Source organism: Trachemys scripta, chromosome 13 (assembly GCF_013100865.1).
Source record: "Trachemys scripta elegans isolate TJP31775 chromosome 13, CAS_Tse_1.0, whole genome shotgun sequence".
In the NCBI taxonomy this organism is placed as follows: domain Eukaryota; kingdom Metazoa; phylum Chordata; order Testudines; family Emydidae; genus Trachemys; species Trachemys scripta.
The window spans coordinates 7,238,976-7,258,339 of NC_048310.1; the positions used below are offsets into that span (position 1 = coordinate 7,238,976).

General features: G+C 41.3%; 1 protein-coding gene across 1 annotated transcript in view; it reads left to right on the plus strand.

Annotated features, from left to right (window-relative positions):
• Positions 1-19,300, plus strand: part of ZCCHC14 (zinc finger CCHC-type containing 14) — an 89,582-nt gene extending 70,282 nt beyond the window's left edge. The window contains exons 8-13 of the mRNA XM_034788832.1: positions 1,363-1,630; positions 3,532-3,623; positions 8,704-8,831; positions 9,301-9,441; positions 9,528-10,967; positions 13,923-19,300. Coding sequence (XP_034644723.1) covers positions 1,363-1,630; positions 3,532-3,623; positions 8,704-8,831; positions 9,301-9,441; positions 9,528-10,967; positions 13,923-13,978 — 2,125 coding nt within the window. The 3' untranslated portion in view covers positions 13,979-19,300. The remainder of the gene's footprint in view (positions 1-1,362; positions 1,631-3,531; positions 3,624-8,703; positions 8,832-9,300; positions 9,442-9,527; positions 10,968-13,922) is intronic.
• Positions 19,301-19,364: the final 64 nt, after the last annotated feature.

The following is a 19,364-nucleotide window of genomic DNA, read 5'->3' on the forward strand; positions in this document are numbered from 1 at the left end:
TTAGGAAATGTTAGCACTAGGTGCACAGCTCTACTCATGCTAGCAGAGGTGGGAGCTCTAGCGTAGACAAGCAGCTGGCATTTTTTGCGTGGTGTTTTTACCTGCCCTGAGCAAAATTGCTGAGAATGGTAAAACTGTGACAATCAGTTTACATCAGTACTCCTACTGTTGTTAGAACCAGCTGACCCACAATGGTGGGAGAATTCCCTGTGATTATTGCTTATTATATTAGTCATACTTGTCTCACTGTTACCTCGCACTGCCCCAGCTGTGGCTTGTATCCATCTGTTGTTGCCAGGGCTGGCTCCAGGCACCAGCACAGCAAGCAGGTGCTTGGGGCGGCCAATGGAAAGGGGCGGCACATCTGGCTCTTCAGCGGCAATTCGGCGGCAGGTCCCTCAGTCCCTCTTGGAGGGAAGGACCTGCCGCTGATTTGCCGCTGAAGGATGAAGCGGTGGCGGTAGAGCTCCCGCCGAAGTGCCGCTGATCGCGGCTTTTTTTTTTTTTCCCTCCTCGCCACTTGGGGTGGCAAAAACGCTGTTGCTCGCCCTCTGCTTTCATGGTGAGCTCTTTGGGGCAGGGAGCATTTTTTCTTTATATGTGTGTGTACCATATCTAGCACAATGGGGCCCTGATCCCTGATTGGAGTCTCCTTGGCAGTACCAGAATACAAGTAGTAAATAATAATAATCCTCATGGAGACATAATTACCCAGCCATGGTCTTCTCTAATATCACCTAGGTTTTGTTAGAGGCCCATCATAGTGTTTCTTCCATACTGTAGTTGAGTGTCTCCCTTTAAGGGCAGTGTTTTTTAAACTGTGAATCTGGCTTTCCTGAGGAAGGACACTGACCTCTTCCAACAGAGGCTCAAGGCAGCCATGGGAAGAGAAGGAAAGACATATTCCTGCCTTTTTGCTTAGGATCTGACAAATCCAGAAATAGAGTAATGAATACTTTACAGCTGAGAGGTGATTCTTGTTTCTTCACCTGGAAATGGAAAGACCAAGGGGGAAAATAATGTTAACTGAATAGATTCACTCACTCCACATGTGTAAAAAACATTTCACAATGGATTTTTTTTTATATATTGCATTGATGGGGAAAGCTATGCCAATGTTGGAATCTCAACTTTAACGTTAGACATAACCTGTACTGTTTTCATTGTATTAGTAGTGTAGGATTTTAAAAGTATAAATGAATAATTTATAAAATAAGCAGTGTGTTGGATCCCTGAAACATGGTCCTTTATTTTATTGGTGAATGGGTGTGTGTGTGTGTGTGTGTGTGTATGATCATACTGACTGAACTCTGAATGGCAGTAATTCGGTATGCTAAATCCAATTATTTTTCTATTTTGCAGACCTATATGTGGAGTAGCTGGTATTCAGTCTTCACAGAACCATGTACAGCACTCAGCTGTTTCTTCAGTTGCACTGCCCCATTGCTCTCATTCAGGGAGTACAGGCTCATCTTTAGCCTACCGCTCCCAAATGGACACCTCTTCACCCATGTTGTCTTCCAGTTCACAGACGCCCCAGACCCAGGAGCAAAATGGGATTTTAGACTGGCTCAGGAAACTGCGGTTACACAAGTATTATCCTGTCTTCAAACAACTCACAATGGAGAAGGTAAAGTGGTGGGCTAGATAGGAGAAAGGAATCCGTTTTTTAAATAAGCCATATATTCTCTAGCACGTATAGAAAAGCGAAATAGCAAAATAGGCTAATGTTTACATTTAGACTGGCTGATATTTGTAGCTAGAGCTGGGCAAATTATTTGTAGGAACACTTTATTTGATGAAATGGCCTCCTGTTTTTGTGGATGAACTATCTAGAGACTTACTTTAAATATTTCCTAGTTTGTTCAGAATTCTCAACGTCTGGTTTATTACAAACCCCCTTTGCGCTTCCTGTTCACTATTCATCCTTTGATGTGCATCTAAGTCACATTTTATTCTTCTTCTTGATTGATTTTTCCCTCCTATTTGTAAAAGCCTTGGTTATCCAAATGCATGTCAGGATTCACTTCTGAAGTGAGCTTGTGTGTGGGTAAACATGCATGAGTGTTAGATGCTTTCATTTTCCACAAACGTTGTGAACAAAAATCACTTGCATTGCATGAATGTTTGCATAAAAAGTGTCATGAATGCCATTGAAGTACATTGGCTTTTAATCAGATGAATGTAAGTACTTGTTTAATACCCAGTTCTATCTGTAATATACATGTTGTAAAATTAACCTCCTCCTCTTACTATATTTGAACTTTGAGTGCCCTCTGGTGGATTAAATCCTCTGATTCTTTTAAGTCATGGCTCTGAATTGCAATGATTTTTCAGCACTGCAGCATGGCTTGAAAGATATTATTTCAATGACTATGGCCTAAGGCCACAGTTTTCTAATTTGATTTTCCTCATTCAGGAAAAATATATATAGTCATTTTTCCTTATCCTGACAAAATTGTGCATATTTTAATGTTTGACTTTTTTTTTTTTCAAACAACTGCTGTGCTTATATTGGTATGTATATTCTGTTGAAAAATATTCACAGTACCTTTGCAACTAGATTGACCCATGCAACAAAACTGAACTGTGCTCTAGATGTGATAGCTAAATGATTTCTGTGTTAAATGACACATTCAGGGAAAATACATTACATTTTAACTTTTGATAACCAACTGGTATACTCTGGGTTGAGTCAGCCGAATAAAGCAGCAATAATCAGCATGACTTTTTCAGTAGCAGGTCTTTATCAGTGTCAATCAAAAACAATTTATTATAAACAAAAAGAACCAAAAGAATCCCCAACCTACAGTTCACTCATCTCTCACCACCTTGCCACAGGCATCATTCCGCTTCTGACATTACAGCAAGCCCTCCTTGTGTGCTAGGTAGTAGTTAATGGCCCTGCATTCTGCTACAGTCTTACCCTCATTGAGCTAGTGGTAGTGCTATGGACATTAAGTATTCACTGGAGGGAAGAGTGGTAGAAATTTTCAACCTTAATTTGCCCCTTACAACTTGTCCTTCCCAAAATTTGTCAAATATTTCTTGCACCAAATTGACTGGTCCCAAAATTATCTGTTTCCTGTATGCTATGTCATTCCTATAGTCCCCAGATAATTATTAGATACCTTGGGGAGAAGTCTCAAAATGGCAGGATTTTTTTTTAGGGAACCAGAACTTAAAACTTTATTTGGCTCATTTATGATACAAAATTGCCTTTCAGTGTGCACACAGACTATGTTGTCTTTATTGTGAATGATCAATATAGGCAAATATTTTAACAGTATATTAGTAATTAATTTTAAAAACCTCTTTGGAATATCCAAGTCCTCCATTTTTATACCGCCCTAAATCTTTAGTTTAAAATTGGAATAAAACTTATTAAAATTCACATACATGTGTAAAACAAGAGTCTTCAAGATGCTTCTCAGAATTGGAAATCACTGAGAATACAGTAGGGTCATTTGAAATGTATGTATCCATATATTGCACACTGTAAAATCAGCTCCATATTTCCTCCTATAAAAGTTTCTGAGCCTTACTGAAGAAGATCTGAATAAGTTTGAATCCCTCACCATGGGAGCAAAGAAAAAACTCAAGACCCAGCTGGAATTGGAAAAGTAAGTATGTGTGTTGTGGGGAGGGGTGTGTAGTCTGTCTGGCTTTTTCAGTTGGTAAAATATGGTTAGATGGCACTAGAATTGTACAAGCTCCTGAATTTAATCCCAGTTTTTCTCTTGGTTTTGCTCTGGGGACAGAGGACAGAGCAAATTTGTTAAACCTTCCAGGCTTTCCCTATGTGTAAATCTGGATTCCACTTCTTTTTAATAGGGGTATGGAGGCTTAATTAGTTTGAAAAGCACTTCGAAAATGTGTTTTTTTTTTTATATTTAGTACTTATTGTTTTATTATTGATTATTCAAGGCCGATAAGATAAGCACATAAAAGAATTGGTGAACTCAAGTTCAAAGGCACACTGTCAACTTTAACCATAAAGTAAACAAATTCCTTGAACTATGCTACTAATTACTCCTTAAATTATTAACACTGGAAGAATTTTAAAAATCCACATTACTTTTCACTATTTGTGCTCTTCCTGTGTTTGTTTTCTAATTTATCTCAGGTTGGACAAGGAAAGTCACTTTCAATTTTAAGTTTTCAGAACTGCAGTATTTGAATCCCAGACTTTGTAGGATAGATGTGTAAACTTCACGAGGGCCATGTTCCATTTTAAATTGTAACCTGGAGCATAAATTTAGGATTACCTACTCCCCTCAGTTCACCATGAAACAGCAACTCATATCAGTGGGATATTTGCATCAAGATCAAAGGTGGCATATGCCCTGTATATAGTAACTAAACTCCTTCCTGTCTTCAATATTATTAAGGTTGAATTCAGCATCACTCAGTGGCAAAACATTCTCACCATTAGCAACAATGCTCTTTCTGTCCTGTGTTTCTCTCCTTTCCCTATCCTCCTTCTTTTTTTTTTCTTTCCTCCTTTCTTTTCTCTGCATTTTCTTCCCTGCAGCAACTTCGAAATCCCTTCATCCCTGTGCTTCGCTTTCACTTGGTTTCCATCCTATCTGATTAAATGACCTGTAAATAAATAGTTGTTGGCATGGAGCTTTGGGGTTACCCCCCAAACCAGATTAATGCAGAAGTGAGGGGGTTCACATTTGTGCGTCATTCATCTGCGCACTCTGCAGATTCAGGCAAACAACACTGCATTGGTTACAGTTGCTTTACATTTGAAAGGTTAACTCTGTGGAATCCAGAAATGCCAAGTGGGCCACATAAATGCACCTAGCTGACCATGTACACCTCTACCTCGATATAATGCTGTCCTCGAGAGCCAAAAAATCTTATCGCGTTATAGGTGAAACCGCGTTATATTAGGGTTACCATTCGTCCGGATTCCCCCGGACATGTCCGGCTTTTTTGAGTTAAAAATAGCGTCCGGGGGGAATTTGTCAATGTCCGGATTTCCCCCCCATGCAGAGCGTGCGCAGCTTACAGGGCAGCCGGCCGGATCGTGCCACTCGCACGGGGCTCCGGCAGCCAGAGCCCCTCCTCCACTTCCCCCTCCTCTCCTCTGCAACTTGAGACCACTCCCCTCCTCTCTCTCCCTCCCTCTGCATTCGCAGATCGCGGGCCGGCCGTTCGCTTCGGGCCTCCGGCAGTCAGGAGCTCTGACCCTGCTCCCCTCCCCCGCTCGGTATGGGGGCCAGAGAACCGGCAGGGAGGTTCTGAAGGGGGTAGTCAAGAGATAGGAAGCAGGGAGGAGGGTTGGATGAGTCAGGAGTTCCGGGGGGGGCTGTCTGGGGGTAGGGGGTGTAAGGTTTTGGGCAGTCAGGGCAGGGGGGGGGGGGGTTTAGGTGGGTGAGGAGTTCTGCGGGGGGCTGTCTGGGGGTGGGGGTGTGGATAAGGGTTGGGGCAGTCAGGGGACAGGTAGGGGGTAGGGTCCTAGGAGGCCAGTTAGGATGTGGGGAAGGTCTCAGGAGGGGGCAGTCAGGGGACAAGGAGCAGGGAGGCTTAGGTAGGGGATGGAGTCCTGGGGGGCAGTTAGGGGCAGGGGTTCCAGGAGGGGGCAGTCAGGGGACAAGGAGTGGGGGGGACGGTTGGGAGTTCTGAGGGGGCGGGAAGTGGGAGGGAGTGGAAGGGGCAGGGGTGGGGCTAGGGCAGGACGGGGGCGGGGCTAGGGCGGGGCTCCTCCCGTCCTCTTTTTTGATTGTTGAAATATGCTAACCCTAGTTATATTGAACTTGCTTTGATCCACCAGAGTGCGCAGCCCTGCCCCCCTGGAGCACTGCTTTACTGCGTTATATCTGAATTCGTGTTATATCGGGTTGCGTTATATCAAGGTAGCAGTGTATTTGATGTCTCTGCTGCAGGGAAATATTTGTTTTAAAACTGTTCCATGTTTAGGTACACACACCACACTCCCCTCCCACATTTTTATTAGTTGAAGGCCATGTCTACACTACAAACTTTGGTCGACACAAGTTACATTGGCATGCAACCACTGAAGCTTGTATGTCACTTGGGCACATGCATACTTGGTTGTTTGCGTTGGCACTGCACATACGCGCCAGGAGTGCTTGTGTCGATACAAAGTGCAGTGCACTGTGGGTAGATATCCCAGTGTGCCATGCACTACTCTCCAGCTCAAAGCCTGTTGGGAACTTTTCGCAATATGTTGTGGGGTAGTAATGAGTCATGCAGGAATCTCTGGGAGCGAGGGGTCAAGTTCCCAGCATACAGCTCTCTCCACCCCATAATGCCATCCATATCCCATCATTTTCATGACTTTTTAAAAAAAATCCCACAAACCTGCTCAGCGCTTCTCAGAGTCCACCATCTCTGACAGAAGCATGGAGCCCACAGAGCTCTGTGGTATTCTCAGGGACTCCGCAAGTACAGGGGACTCCGCAAGTACAGGATGCATGATCCTCCTCTATCTGCACACTCGCAGGAAGTACCGCAACAATGGAGGACAGTTTGCTGAGACATAGAGAAAAACAATCCAAGGTTGTTGTTGGCATTCATGGAGCAGCTTCAGATGGTGGAGCACAGCTTTTGGGGCCAAGAAACAAGCACTGAATGGTTGGATCACAGTGTAATGCAGGTTTAAGATGACGAGAAGTGGTTGCAGAATTTTTGGATGCAAAAGACCATGTTCTTGGATCTGCGTGCTGAGCTCACCCCAGTGCTCCAAACTGAATGACTGGGCAACAAAAAGGCAGATGAAATTCAGTGTTGATAAATGCAAAGTAATGCACATTGAAAAACATTAGCTTTACATTTGAAAGGGTAGCTCTGTAGAATCCAAATATGCCAAGTTGGCCACATAAATGCATCTAGCTGACCATATATTTGATGTCTCTGCTGCAAGGAAATGTTTGTTTTAAAACTGTTCTAGTGTTTTTTGAAAACGTCCACTCAATGTGTAGTGGTAGTCAAAAAAGCTAACAGAATGCTAGGAACCATTAGAAAACAGAGAGATGATCTGATAGAAAATATCATAAGACCACTACACCGGACCCCCGCTAGAACGTGGGGTTTTGGATCCTTGTGCGGTCCCGTGTTAACGCGGGGACCATGTTACCATGGATTCCAATTAAGGTAATTAAATTTGGGATCCATGCGCAGTCCCGTGCTATAACAGAATTCGCACTATAAAGACACGCATTCTAGCGAGGGTCTGCTGTATATAAATCCATGCTATGCCCATTCCTTGAATACTGCATGCAGCTCTGGTTGCCCCACCTCAAAAAAGATATATTAGAAATGGAAAAGATACAAAGAAGGGCAACAAAAATGATTGGGGTGAGAAAAGAGTAAAAAGACAGGGATTGTTCATCTTGGACAAGTGATGACTAAGGGAGGATATATAAATCCTGACCGGTATGGAGAGAGTGAATAAAGAAGGGTTATTTCCCCCTTCACATAACACAAGAACCAGAGGTCCCTTCCCCTTCATTGGGCTCCTCCAGGCTTGGCTGGCAGAACTGGTTAGACTGTAGTGGAGTCTCAAACAGGTCCTGGCTTGTGACATTGCTGCCTCCCCCTGCCACATCTCCCCCCTTCTCCTCCTCACTGTTCACAGTGGAGGTCTCTGTTTTGGGCTCCTGTGAGGTATCTATAGTGGGTTGGTTTTGGTGTTGGTGGGGTCTCCGCCACAGTATGGCAGGTAGCTCATAAAAGCAGCAGGTCTGTGGGTCAGCACCAGATCATTTGTTGGCCTCCCTGATGTTGTGGTATACCAGCCACAGTCCCTTTGCTTTCATGCGGCATTGCTGCTGATCCCTGTCTTACCCCTTTGCTTGCATCCCCTGTGCCATTTATTTGTAGATGATCATGTTTCTACAGCTCGTCCGTAGCTGTGCTATCTAATCCAGGCAGAAGTGCTTCTAGTGTGTGGAGCCAGCATGGTCTATTGGGCAGTTGAACACATCAAGGGAGAGAGCTAAGGTGGGCAATCAGGAAAAGGCATTTCAAAAATATGCAGAGGGTTTTAAAATGGGGAGGCTTTTGCCATTTACAATTGTGACCAAAGCAGTCACTGTTGCAGGGAATGGGGCACTGTGGGACAGCTGATGGAGGACAGTTTGGGTTGACACAGGTTGTGCAGTGTCTGCACTCACACTGCATCAACCTTAGTAGGTCGACCATGGCTCCACGCTGTTCAGGGCACTTATCTTGGTGAGTATAAACTCATGCACAATGAGGCTGATGCACAGGGACTTACATCAACCTAACTTTGTAGTGTAGACCAGGCCTTAGGTTTTGTAAAGTTTGAATCACATTTAACTTATCTCTTAAATTCTCTGCATTTAGCTTCCTGTTCATCTTTGGAATGAAGGGCTAGCTCTCTGTTTCGCTGTATTTAGTTAATCAGATAGAATTCAGTCTCTTCTTTTGTGACGTTTTATCCTCAATACCTTGTACAAATAAGCGGGTCAGTATAATACCATATAACAAGAAAGACCAATGTAAATGCTGGCAAGAAGCGGTGGTTAAGATTGATTTAATTTCCAAATATTCATATTTGTGCATCTTAAATTAGCATAATCTTTGTACTACGATTACTGAGTTAGACAACATAGACCCCATCTGCCTCAATTTCATTCAAAAATCTGTTTAAATACCAAATTGTTTTAACCAATTGTTTTTTCCCCTCCACCCCATTCACTGTAGAGAAAAATCAGAGAAACGGTGCCTAAATCCAGCAACACCTTCTTCAGTTACCAGCAGTGGAGTGGCAAGGGTCCCTCCTACCACTCATGTAGGGCCTATCCAGAGTATTCGTGGCAACCATGCTGCAGGTAAATAAGCAATCTAAAGAGCAGTGCACCATCTTAAGCTATAAGGTATAGGATGGATATGTTCTCGCACAACAGCAAGCTCATAGCTTTACTGCCCCAACCTCAAATTAAAACTGAATTGCTTTGTGTCAGTCCTTTGTGATTATGTTCTTCCAAAACTTAGTTGTTTGCATGAGGAATCTTGTTCCTGGTGATATTTGAGTGAAACAAACATACAATTATCATTCCATGATTTGCATATGAAGAGCTGTTTGAGCTGTTGAGTAACCATTACTTTTCTGGACTCCTGCTCCTCAGGCCCATGTGAATCCCCACTAGCCTGAAGCATCTTTGTGTATTAAGGGTTAGAGCATAGCGGGAGACACATTCATAAACTGCAGTATTGTACCAGGCTTTTGTCATCTAGATAAAATTTTGCAAATAGTTTTCATATTTTCTAACTGATTTATCACGCATACTTTATCCCTAGAGCTGCGTGTAGATGTGGATCAGCCAGCCCACCCGCTTCCCCGAGAAGGTAGTTCTTCTGAGTACTCAAGTTCCTCTTCCAGCCCCATGGGGATCCAGACCAGGGAAGAGAGCTCAGATAGTGCTGAGGAGAATGAGAGACGTAAGGAAAACCAAGCAAAGCTTATTTTTGTGTTGATCTGTCCTGTCCAGTGAAGTAGCTGTATTTATAGATCTTTCTGTCTCTAGGTTTAGAGATTCACTTGGACAGTTCAGAAAAGGAGAAGCCAGTGATGTTACTAAATCATTTCACTTCGAGCTCCGCCAGACCCACAGCCCAGGTTCTACCAGTGCAGAATGATGCAGGCTCCAATCCTTCTGGGCACCATATCTTGCCAATGCAAATGATGACAGCAGCCTCCACCCACATCAGCCCTATTCGAATGCTAAATGCGATGCACAAGTCAGAGCGAAATACAGACGTGAAGCTACTTTCCTCTTCTGTGCATTCACTTTTGTCTCTAGAAGAAAGAAATAAAGCTTCACCTGGACCTAGAAGCAGCATTAAAATGGACAAGAGCTTTGGAAATACAGTGGTTGATGTGATGCCCACATCGTCTCCCCATCAGCCCCTGCAAGTACTTTCAGGAGTTCCTGAAAACAGTTCTTCATCTTCGGTTAACTATGGTCCTCGAACCAAAGTTGTACATGCTTCAACTCTGGACAGAGTGATAAAAACAACTCAACAGACATCATTAATAGCGGAAGCAAGTACTGCTGCCACTGTAACATCCAGCACAGTCTTCCATATGGCACGTCCACCCATCAAGCTCCTGGTATCTTCTTCTGTTCCTACGGATTCTGCCACTGCTGGGCAAACTTCCTGCTCCAGCAATATGCAAATAAGTGTCTCTCCTGCAATAATCAATCCCCGGACTGCTCTGTATACAGCCAACACCAAAGTTGCCTTTTCTGCAATGAGCAGTATGCCAGTGGCTCCGATGCCAGGCAGCTTCTGTGCAAACAGTAACACTGCCTCTTCTAGCAGCCACCCATCCACATCATTTGCAAACATGGCAAATTTGCCCAGTTGTCCTGCCCCCAGTTCTAGCCCCACACTTTCATCTGTTGCTGAGAACAATTTCTATAGCAGCAGCAGTAGTAGTGGATCTGCAGGGAGTATCCCAGTACCAAATCAGAATCATCACCACCACCACCACCAACAGCAGCAGCAGCAACCGCCTGGGTGTATGGTGTGTAGTTCCTGTGGGTGTAGTGGGAACTGTGGTTCAGGCAGTATGACTGTCAGTTATGCTAACTATTTCCAGCACCCATTTTCAGGTTCCTCAATGTTTACCTTTCCATTTCTACCCTTCAATCCTTTATGTAGTAATGGCTACATCAACACGCAGCAGTACAACGGCAGCACGACTTTTCCAATGGTTCATTCTCCCTACAACAGTGGTTTAACACCAGACTCTGTAATGAGTGGGCAGTCCACGTTTGCAGTGCCCCCAATGCAGAACTTTATGGCAGGAACAGCAGGGGTGTATCAGGCACAAGGAATGATGGGAAACAGCAATGGTTCAAGCCACAAAAAAATTGGGAACCTTTCCTGTTACAACTGTGGGGCCAGTGGTCACCGAGCTCAGGATTGCAAACAGCCACCAATGGATTTCAATCGGCAAGGTAAGAAGCTGGTGATGGTGCTGATGTGGGGCTCCTTAGTCTGTGTGCGGGACTGCATGTTGATCTGAATGGGAGTTACCTATATGGGTGGGGATGTGACCGAAATCAATGATGGTACCTTGTCTTTATATCAAGTTTTCACTTAATTACAGAAAAATATCATGTTGTAAGCCAGTGTCTTTGAAAAGAGAGAGAAGCTATGGGCTAAATTCGAGATTAAGTTGACTCCTGTGTGTATCCCATGTTCCCTGCTTTAGGGCATAAGTGCTGTTATAAGTTTTGTGTTGGCCCTCTGCATAGGAGAGAATTTCCCTTCGAGGGATGGAAGGGCTGAACTTCCACTGACTGATTGAAATAGTGTTGCGTGCGGCTGCTTATACTGTCTGTGAATTTGGCCCCTGAGCTGTTGTGTTTCTTATTTTGAAGGTTATCTTCAAAGTTCATACATTTTTTTTTAAAAAGTACATAAGTAGAGTGCAACTTCTGTAATGAAGTGTCTGCATCCTCTTGAAGGACTTGGCTTGTGGTTACTGAAAATGTGGGTTCCATGGCGTGCATATATCTTCCAGTATTGTAGCAAAGGCACCTCCAAAAGAGATTTTAAATCCTTGGATCAGGACAGGGCACATTTGGGAGTGAACTGTTACTTTACCAAAAGCATGTTCAGGTCATACTTCTCTTTTCCTGAAGTTCTGTGTTTAAAATAATAGTGTGCGTAGTATAACTTTCCAGAATGACATGCAGACTTTTGGCTAGAACTAGCGATACTAAAGTGATACCTCGCCCATCTTGTTAATCTAAAATGTAATATCTTTTATTGAACCAACTTTTCTGGGTGAAAGGGACAAGCTCTTGAGCTTATATAGAGCTCGTTTTCAGGTGACCTAAAGATACGCTCAAAAACAGAAGTTGGTCCAATAAAAGCTTTTACCTCACCCACCTTTTCTCTCTAATATCCTGGGACTGACACGGCTACGGCACTGCAAACAATATTTTAGGTTGTGCTTAGGGGCAGGGACTGTCTTTCTTTGTGTTTAGATGGTGCAGAGAATATCATCAGAACTTAACATTTTTTTTTTAGAGAGAATAGGCAGAGTTTTCCAGCCGTGCTAAAAATATGAATAATTAGTGTTGTTTCTAGAACTTAGTATTTTGATAGTGGCAGATCAGAAAATTGTGGCACCACCTCAGTCAATCCTAGGCCAACAGCAGACTTCTGAGGCTTTGTCTACATTAGCACTTTGGCTGACCAAAAGTTTGTTGGTCAGGGGTGTGGAAAAAACACACCCCTGACCGTCATAAGTTTCACCAACCAAAGCACCAGTGTGGACAGCACTGTTAGCAGGAGACACTCTCCCGCCAACAGCTACCGCCACTCGTTGGGCGTGGTTTAATTATGACGGCGGGAGAGCTCTCTCCCATCGGCATGGAACGGCTACACAGGAGACCGTACAGCAGCGCAGCTGTAAGGTCCGTAGTATAGACACAGGCTTAGTCTAAAAAACTAGAATGGTGCTGCTCAATGCATGTTAAAGCTGCATTTGATCAACTCCTTTAAAGCTGCCCTGAATTACTGCAGTTTTGAATATCTTAAAACTTCTGCTGCCCCAAAGTTGCATCTTAGCCACAGCAGCATTCTGTGTTGTGCTGTGTTTTTATTCCCATTCCTCCTGCCTGCAGTAGATGTCTCCCTGTCAACTTCATAAGAGTGAGGTTGGCTGCTGCTTTTATTGTGTAAGGGGATGGATTTATTTAAATCAAAATGATTTAATCACTGATTTTAATCATGATTTACATCAGCAAGCAGGAAACTTGGATTAATATCATCAATCTTGTTTTGCATTTGTACTTCAGTTATTTTCCTAAAGATAAGCTGATTCTCATTGATTGGTATAATTTGGCACTTTTTTGTTAACCAGGAGGCTACATTACATCTATATACATTTATTTAAGCATATGTAGTTTAACATGCATTTATTCACATGATTAGTTATTTACATTTTTATGTAATTGTGAATGATTTATTCTTTATTATATAAAGGGAAAAGTAAGTTTATAAAAAAGCGCATTTAACACTTTTTTTAACAAGTAGTAGTATCTGATTGCTGCTGGTCATGAGGTCTTCAAGATTTTAGAACTAGTAGATGTCATCCTCTCATACTTAGTTTTTACTCATATATTGGAAGAAGAAAACAAGTTTTCCTGCTTTTTCAGTTCTCAGTCCATCTCTTAACTTTGAATGAACAAGTTACTGAACTTAACTAGTTGAATAAACTGAAATGAATGAAAATATTCTCTCTGTGCCTGAGGCTACTGCTGTCAAAAGCTGGCTTAGCACTTCACCTAGAACCAGATTGTTGCTTAGTCAGTGACTTCCATCTGTTCAGTGGCTTGACTTTCTATAAAACTTAGGGCAGCTCTACACTACCACTTAAATTAATCTAATTTACGTCTTTCAGGGGTGTGAAAAAGACCCCCCTGAGCAACACAAGTTACAGCGACCTAAGCACTGTCCACACTGGCGCTATGTTGGTGGGAGATGCTTTCCCACCAACATAGCTTCTGCCTTTCGTGGAGGTGGAGTAATTATGTCAACAGGAGAGCGCTCTCCCGTCAGCATAGAACGTCTTCACCAGACGCGCTATAATGGTGCAGCCGTGCCGATGTAACAATTGTAGTGTAGACAGGCCCAAAGGTAGCAAACATGCAGTGCATTATTTAGTATTTAATTTTAAATGATTTTATAGATTATACTAAATTTAGACCTTAACGTGGGTTATTTTTTAATAAATTTTAAATGGGTTTATTTTTAAAAAATCATATTTTTTTAAATTATATCATTTTATAATGCTGTTGCATAATCTGTAAGAAGCAGATATTTAAAATGCTGTGAGAGATAACTGCTAAAAAAGGTGTGCATTGTTGACTTCCTTTCCCCCTTTCCCTCTTCTACAGGTACTTTTAGGCTGAAATATGCCCCTCCAGCTGAAAGTCTTGACTCCACAGACTGATATTTTCTCTGCCAAGAGAACACTGTAAGCCATGGAGATAAGGAATTTTAAATACAAAACTGAGAAGTCCATTGCTGTTAAGTTTTAATGAGTTTTTTAATCCAAAGGTGCTTTACTTTACTAGACTAGGTAGAAAATCTAGCTTAGGGGTGCATCAAACCCATTTTTGATCGCCAAAATTCAAGTTTAGATCTTGGGAGATGGAACTTGCCTAATACGTATCATGCGATTGATGCGCAGTGGATGGCAGGTGAAGCTGGCCAACTACATTTTCTGTTGCAAATGCAAAACAACCAACCACCCTACACACTTCTGCTGAAGAATGTTGCCATCTTTGGACCTTCTACAATGAAAAGGATAACTCCAGGGCAGCTACTACAATGTGATCTGAAGTGAGAGCTGGAGGTTGAAGGTATGAGCGGCTGTGTGCCAGCCAGCCTCTGAAACCCTGGGCTAAGTAAAATGGCTACTTTTTTTCAAAAGTAATCAGGCACTAATCTCTGGGATTTTTAAGGATTGCACTACAGAAGAATGTAAAACTATTCAGGCTTCTGCACTTTTAGCAGATAGTGTCACTCTGAGACCAGTGCAAGAGGCAAAGAAGTTCCAACCTTTAAACTTTGGCACCAGCAGGCTATGCGATTTACTACACAATAAAAATCTTAAATAATTCTCTCCTTTCCCTTCCAAAAGAACACACATGGCAGTTTCAATTCCTTCTGGAAACAACCTTACTCTCACTGTCGCCATTACTACTAGATACAGGTGGGTTACTAGCAGTGAAATGAACTTAGTTTTCCAAGAGTCCAAGTCCCAGAGACTCCAGGGCCATAAAGGCTTCACAAAGAGGTTTTTTTTTATGTAATACATGGAACACCTTTTAAGTCCTGTTACTGTATATAGGTATCTTTCACAGAAACCTTACTACTCTGCTTTTGTAAATGAATTTTAAACCATCCTAAAAATAAACTCTGGCAGCAGAGTTAGCAAGCTGTTGCTTTACTTTATGTAATGAAACTCTGACTCGTACCCCAGGGCTTTTGCTACAGGAGTCAGAGGGGTAGAATTCAAACATGTAAAGGGTAGTAAACGTCATTATTTTAAAGACTCTGAAGGATTTACTGTCGGCCTCCTTTGTGGCAGTAGACTGCAGATTACTAATTTTGGTGTTAACTACCTAGCGTACATAATTTTGAGTTGGCAAGTTTAATTAAGAGTTAGGAGGAAGCCAAACAAAGCTCATGTTGCTGAATTGAAAAGGTCTTGTCCTGTCTTGCCCTGCCCAAGGAATTCCACTCGCTGCAATGGGTGTGGCCTTTTTTTTTAAAATGGCCTGAAATTTAAAGTGATTCTTGTTTTCCAGATTAGAGTATGCAACTTCAATATCTGAGGCCTTGTTTATCTTGTGGGATTTTTTTACACCAGTATAGCTATACCTGTGCAAACCTGAAGGTAGATGTTCTACACCAGAATAAATAGCACTTGTATTCGTGCATCTTGCTCTGGTTTGAAAGCAAGGAAAGCCATACCAGCGCAAGACACTTTTTATGTGGGTGCAAAGCTCCTCAGGGTGGATCTGGCGTTAGCTACTGCAGTGTTGGTTTAAGTAGCTAATGCAATAAATTGTCAGTCAAGATTTGAATGGCAAATGTTAGACGTTAAATATCTGGGCCATCTTTTAGTTCCGTTTTCTCAAAACTGTCAGCCAGCCTCACCCGAAAGCAACAACAGGCCAGGGCAATATGATAAATTAATATTGATAAAGAGGCATTGTAACATGAGATGGCAAGACACCAAACTTGTCCCAGTTTTTCTTTGGAGGTCATAGAGTTTTTTGGCATCATGGAAACCAACCCTGAAGTTGTGTAACATTTGGTTTCTCAAAAATAACAAGATTTCTGTTGTTTATTTCTATGCAATGAAGAAATGCCATACTTCTGTATCCTCAGCTACGTTCACACTACACAGTATTTATAGACAGTGTTGAAACAATTGTTTGCTATGTCTGTATTTTGAGGTGGTTACATATAATGGTCTCATGAGCAACTTTCAAATCTGCAACACTAACGTGATGAGAACTGACAATGCAATTTACTTTGCCTTAATGAGCTTGAAACAATAGTACAAAAAAAGCTGTCATATGATATTGTGTTAAAGGGAACTTGCAGTTTTTGCTTAAAATGTTTACTACAGGATTTTGATGGTCTCTCCAGTAGCCTGGAACATGTGCTGAAAGCCAAACTTTCACATTTTTTCACTTTTTTAAAACAAAAGAATATTTTAAAATTGAACTGTATTTAAACTATTTCAACACACATGCAAGTACTAAAAGCCGTCCCTCAAACTAGCAAAAACCAATAGCAAAAAAAATTCTTGTTTTCTATACCAATTGCATTTTGTTTCATGGGCAAGGCTGGGAAGTATAGTCTTGTCTGTTTAATATTCACTACAAATCAAAAGGGTGTAACAAGGATTATTAAACTGAACTTTTATCCAGTTAGCTTCTTCAAAAATGGTTTCATTCCTGCATTCAGAATTCTTGTCTTCAAGAATGTTTCCTGTTTGTAAAGTTAAGGCTGATATTTCCTAGGCAGATTAATATGCACTTAACTATCTTTAAAAATTACCTTTTAAGTCTGATTTCAAATTCAAACTCAGCAAAGCCTGAGTAAATGGAAGGAAGTGGAGCTTAATGTAGATGTTTGAAGAGCCGGTACTGTTTATAGAGCTTTCCCTAAATCATCAACCTGAGTCGTGGCTTCTGATTTGCTGGTGTAATCTGTTATGTTTGTACCAAGAACAACCAAAATTAGTGAGCCTAAACAGAGCACTTTAATTATATAATCCATTTTAAAAGGCACAAGTCCATCTCTTTCCTCTCAAATTAGTCTGTCTAGAGTGACTGAAAGAACCAGCTCATAATACCATTTCTGTATGTCAAAATATGGAAAATAGACACAGAATAAGCTTTTTTATTCATATCTTTGCCCTGGCAGTGTAAGAATATCTAGTTCACAAACTAGCTTGCACTCTAGGATAACTGACAGTTTTTAAAATGCAAAAGAGGGACAAACTCCTTGTCATTCTCTGCTTTTAATCTCAGCACTATAGGAATGTGGAAGAGGGTCATAACTTTAAGCTTCCTTACCAGAGGGAATCTATAATGCAATTTCACAATAGTCTTTCTGATTTTAAAGTATTGGTGATGGAAGTGTTAGGAAGAGAATGAAACCAGAATTACCAACAAACTCCTCTGACAGTAGCAGTCCAATTTGAAATAAGCATTAGAGGTTAGTTTGTGTGTCATTAACATTTGTCAGGAGGTTCAACAAGGAAGATTCATATCAGGAAGCAGGTATTAATAGGATTCCGTAGTGATATCAGGTTTCATGTTATGTGAAACTTCCTAAACTGTGTATTAAACCTGACCAGTAAAAATTCAGCCATAAAATAAGTGAAGGACTTCCTGAAATAGTATAAACCAACCACTGTTACCTCAGCTTGAGTTTCATGCCATTTACTGCTTGTTAGTATTGACACTAAAATTTAGTTTATGGTATTTGGCAGAGAAGCCACACTAATCCCACTCCCCCAAATGAAAATAGATTAGTTCTTGCAGTTTCACAATGGCATCAGTCCTACAGAACATGTATCAGAGGTCACTTACACTTAAAGCCATGGATTCTGGGAATGGTCTAGAATTCCTTTGTAAATCCAGTGGGTCCTATTTTGTTGGAAGTAAATGTACTTACCACTTGCAAGATTCTGGAAAACCATATTGCTGGTTGAGGCCAAAGGTAAGTTACTACAATACTAAGGAAATATAATACAAACTCTTGGGACTTTAAGTTCTTACACAAGTAAAAGATGCTTTGGTACAGAAACAAAGCAAATCCTTTGTTTTGAAGTGTAGTTTAACAGCTTCTCTTGGATATAATTTTTCCACTAGGAATGAAGGAAACTCCTACTCCAATTTGAGCCATTTCCCTTATTTCAGTCAATTCTAGTATTAAAAATTGTGCATGTAACTTTATAAATATTTTTAAAATAGTTTTGTAAATATTTAATATTCAGCTAATTTGATTTTGAATTGTAAATGTCAAGTATTCTGGTATTGGAATTTTTATGTTTTATTATACTTTGTTAAAGGTAAAATTGTACATTTTTAGAATGTTTTTATCTAAGTAAATTTAATGTATGGAAAATAAAAAAAAAGTTCAAGTCCTTACGTGCTTTTAAAAGGCTTTCTCCCTTTGTTTTCTCCCAACCTAAGTTGAGAACTATTTTAGAAATTCATTCAAAACAACTTTACAATTAAAGACACCCTCAGTCTAACTACACTCATCTGCCAATGAATCAGATAGACCTTACATTGTTTGTCTCTATGCAACTGCTATTCTCTAATAATTAAAATTTGAGGGACAAACTTTGCCTTAATCAAGGACAACTCTGCAAGGTACTGCTGTCCACAACTTGACACTTCACTCACTGCAGCAGACTGACTGGGCTAGTGAGCAGGGGGTTCTGTAATGTTTATGAACTAGGACCATGCTATGACTTAAAGAATTACTGGTGAAAAACAAGTGGAACTGCTGAACACAGCCTTAGCCCTTAAAACCAGTATTAAAACACTGTTTTGGAAGAATGGCATTTTGTACTGTAAGCTACCCAGAAACTGCTGTCTGCTTGTTGCTTTCTTGCTAGATCCATGCCTTTGAAACCCTAGTTAAGTCTCTCTACCTGTTCATACACTTGCATCTGAATTGTTTATTAAATTACTGAAGGGCTAGATTCTGCCACCCTTATGCCTGTTGTAGTACCTTACTACTCATAGTCCCAGTAAAGTCAGTGGGGACTACTGATGGAGTAAGGGGTGTAGAATCTAACCCCAAATTAAAAACACGAGATTTCTTTAAACTTATCTGTTACTGTAAACTCAGAAAAAAAGAAACACTAACGCATGTTGCAGACTATAACAAGTTAGCCTTGGGATAAAAAGCTAGATTGAGAGAAGTTTTAATTAAAATCTTGGATGAGATGGGAACAGCTGTTTTCCATGCAGAAAATATTCAAGCTATTATTAGTATGGTTTTGTGTGGGTAAGTTCATTGTATCTTTGCGATGGGAAACATAATGCATCCTTCCCCACTAACAACTAAATTGCAATGGGACTGCCTTCTGCTGGCCCCCTGCAAGCCTCTCCTATTTCTAACTTCTCCCTTTCTTTTGTGACAGGGCTTCTCCATTCTACAATTATTTCAATACGGTTGTTCACGGTCCTAAGCATCATCATAGATTGCTAAGCCACACTGGGATCTACTGACAGACAAACCTATCATTCAACTCTGGGTACTGGAATCATACAGTGGCCCTTGACACATCTGTT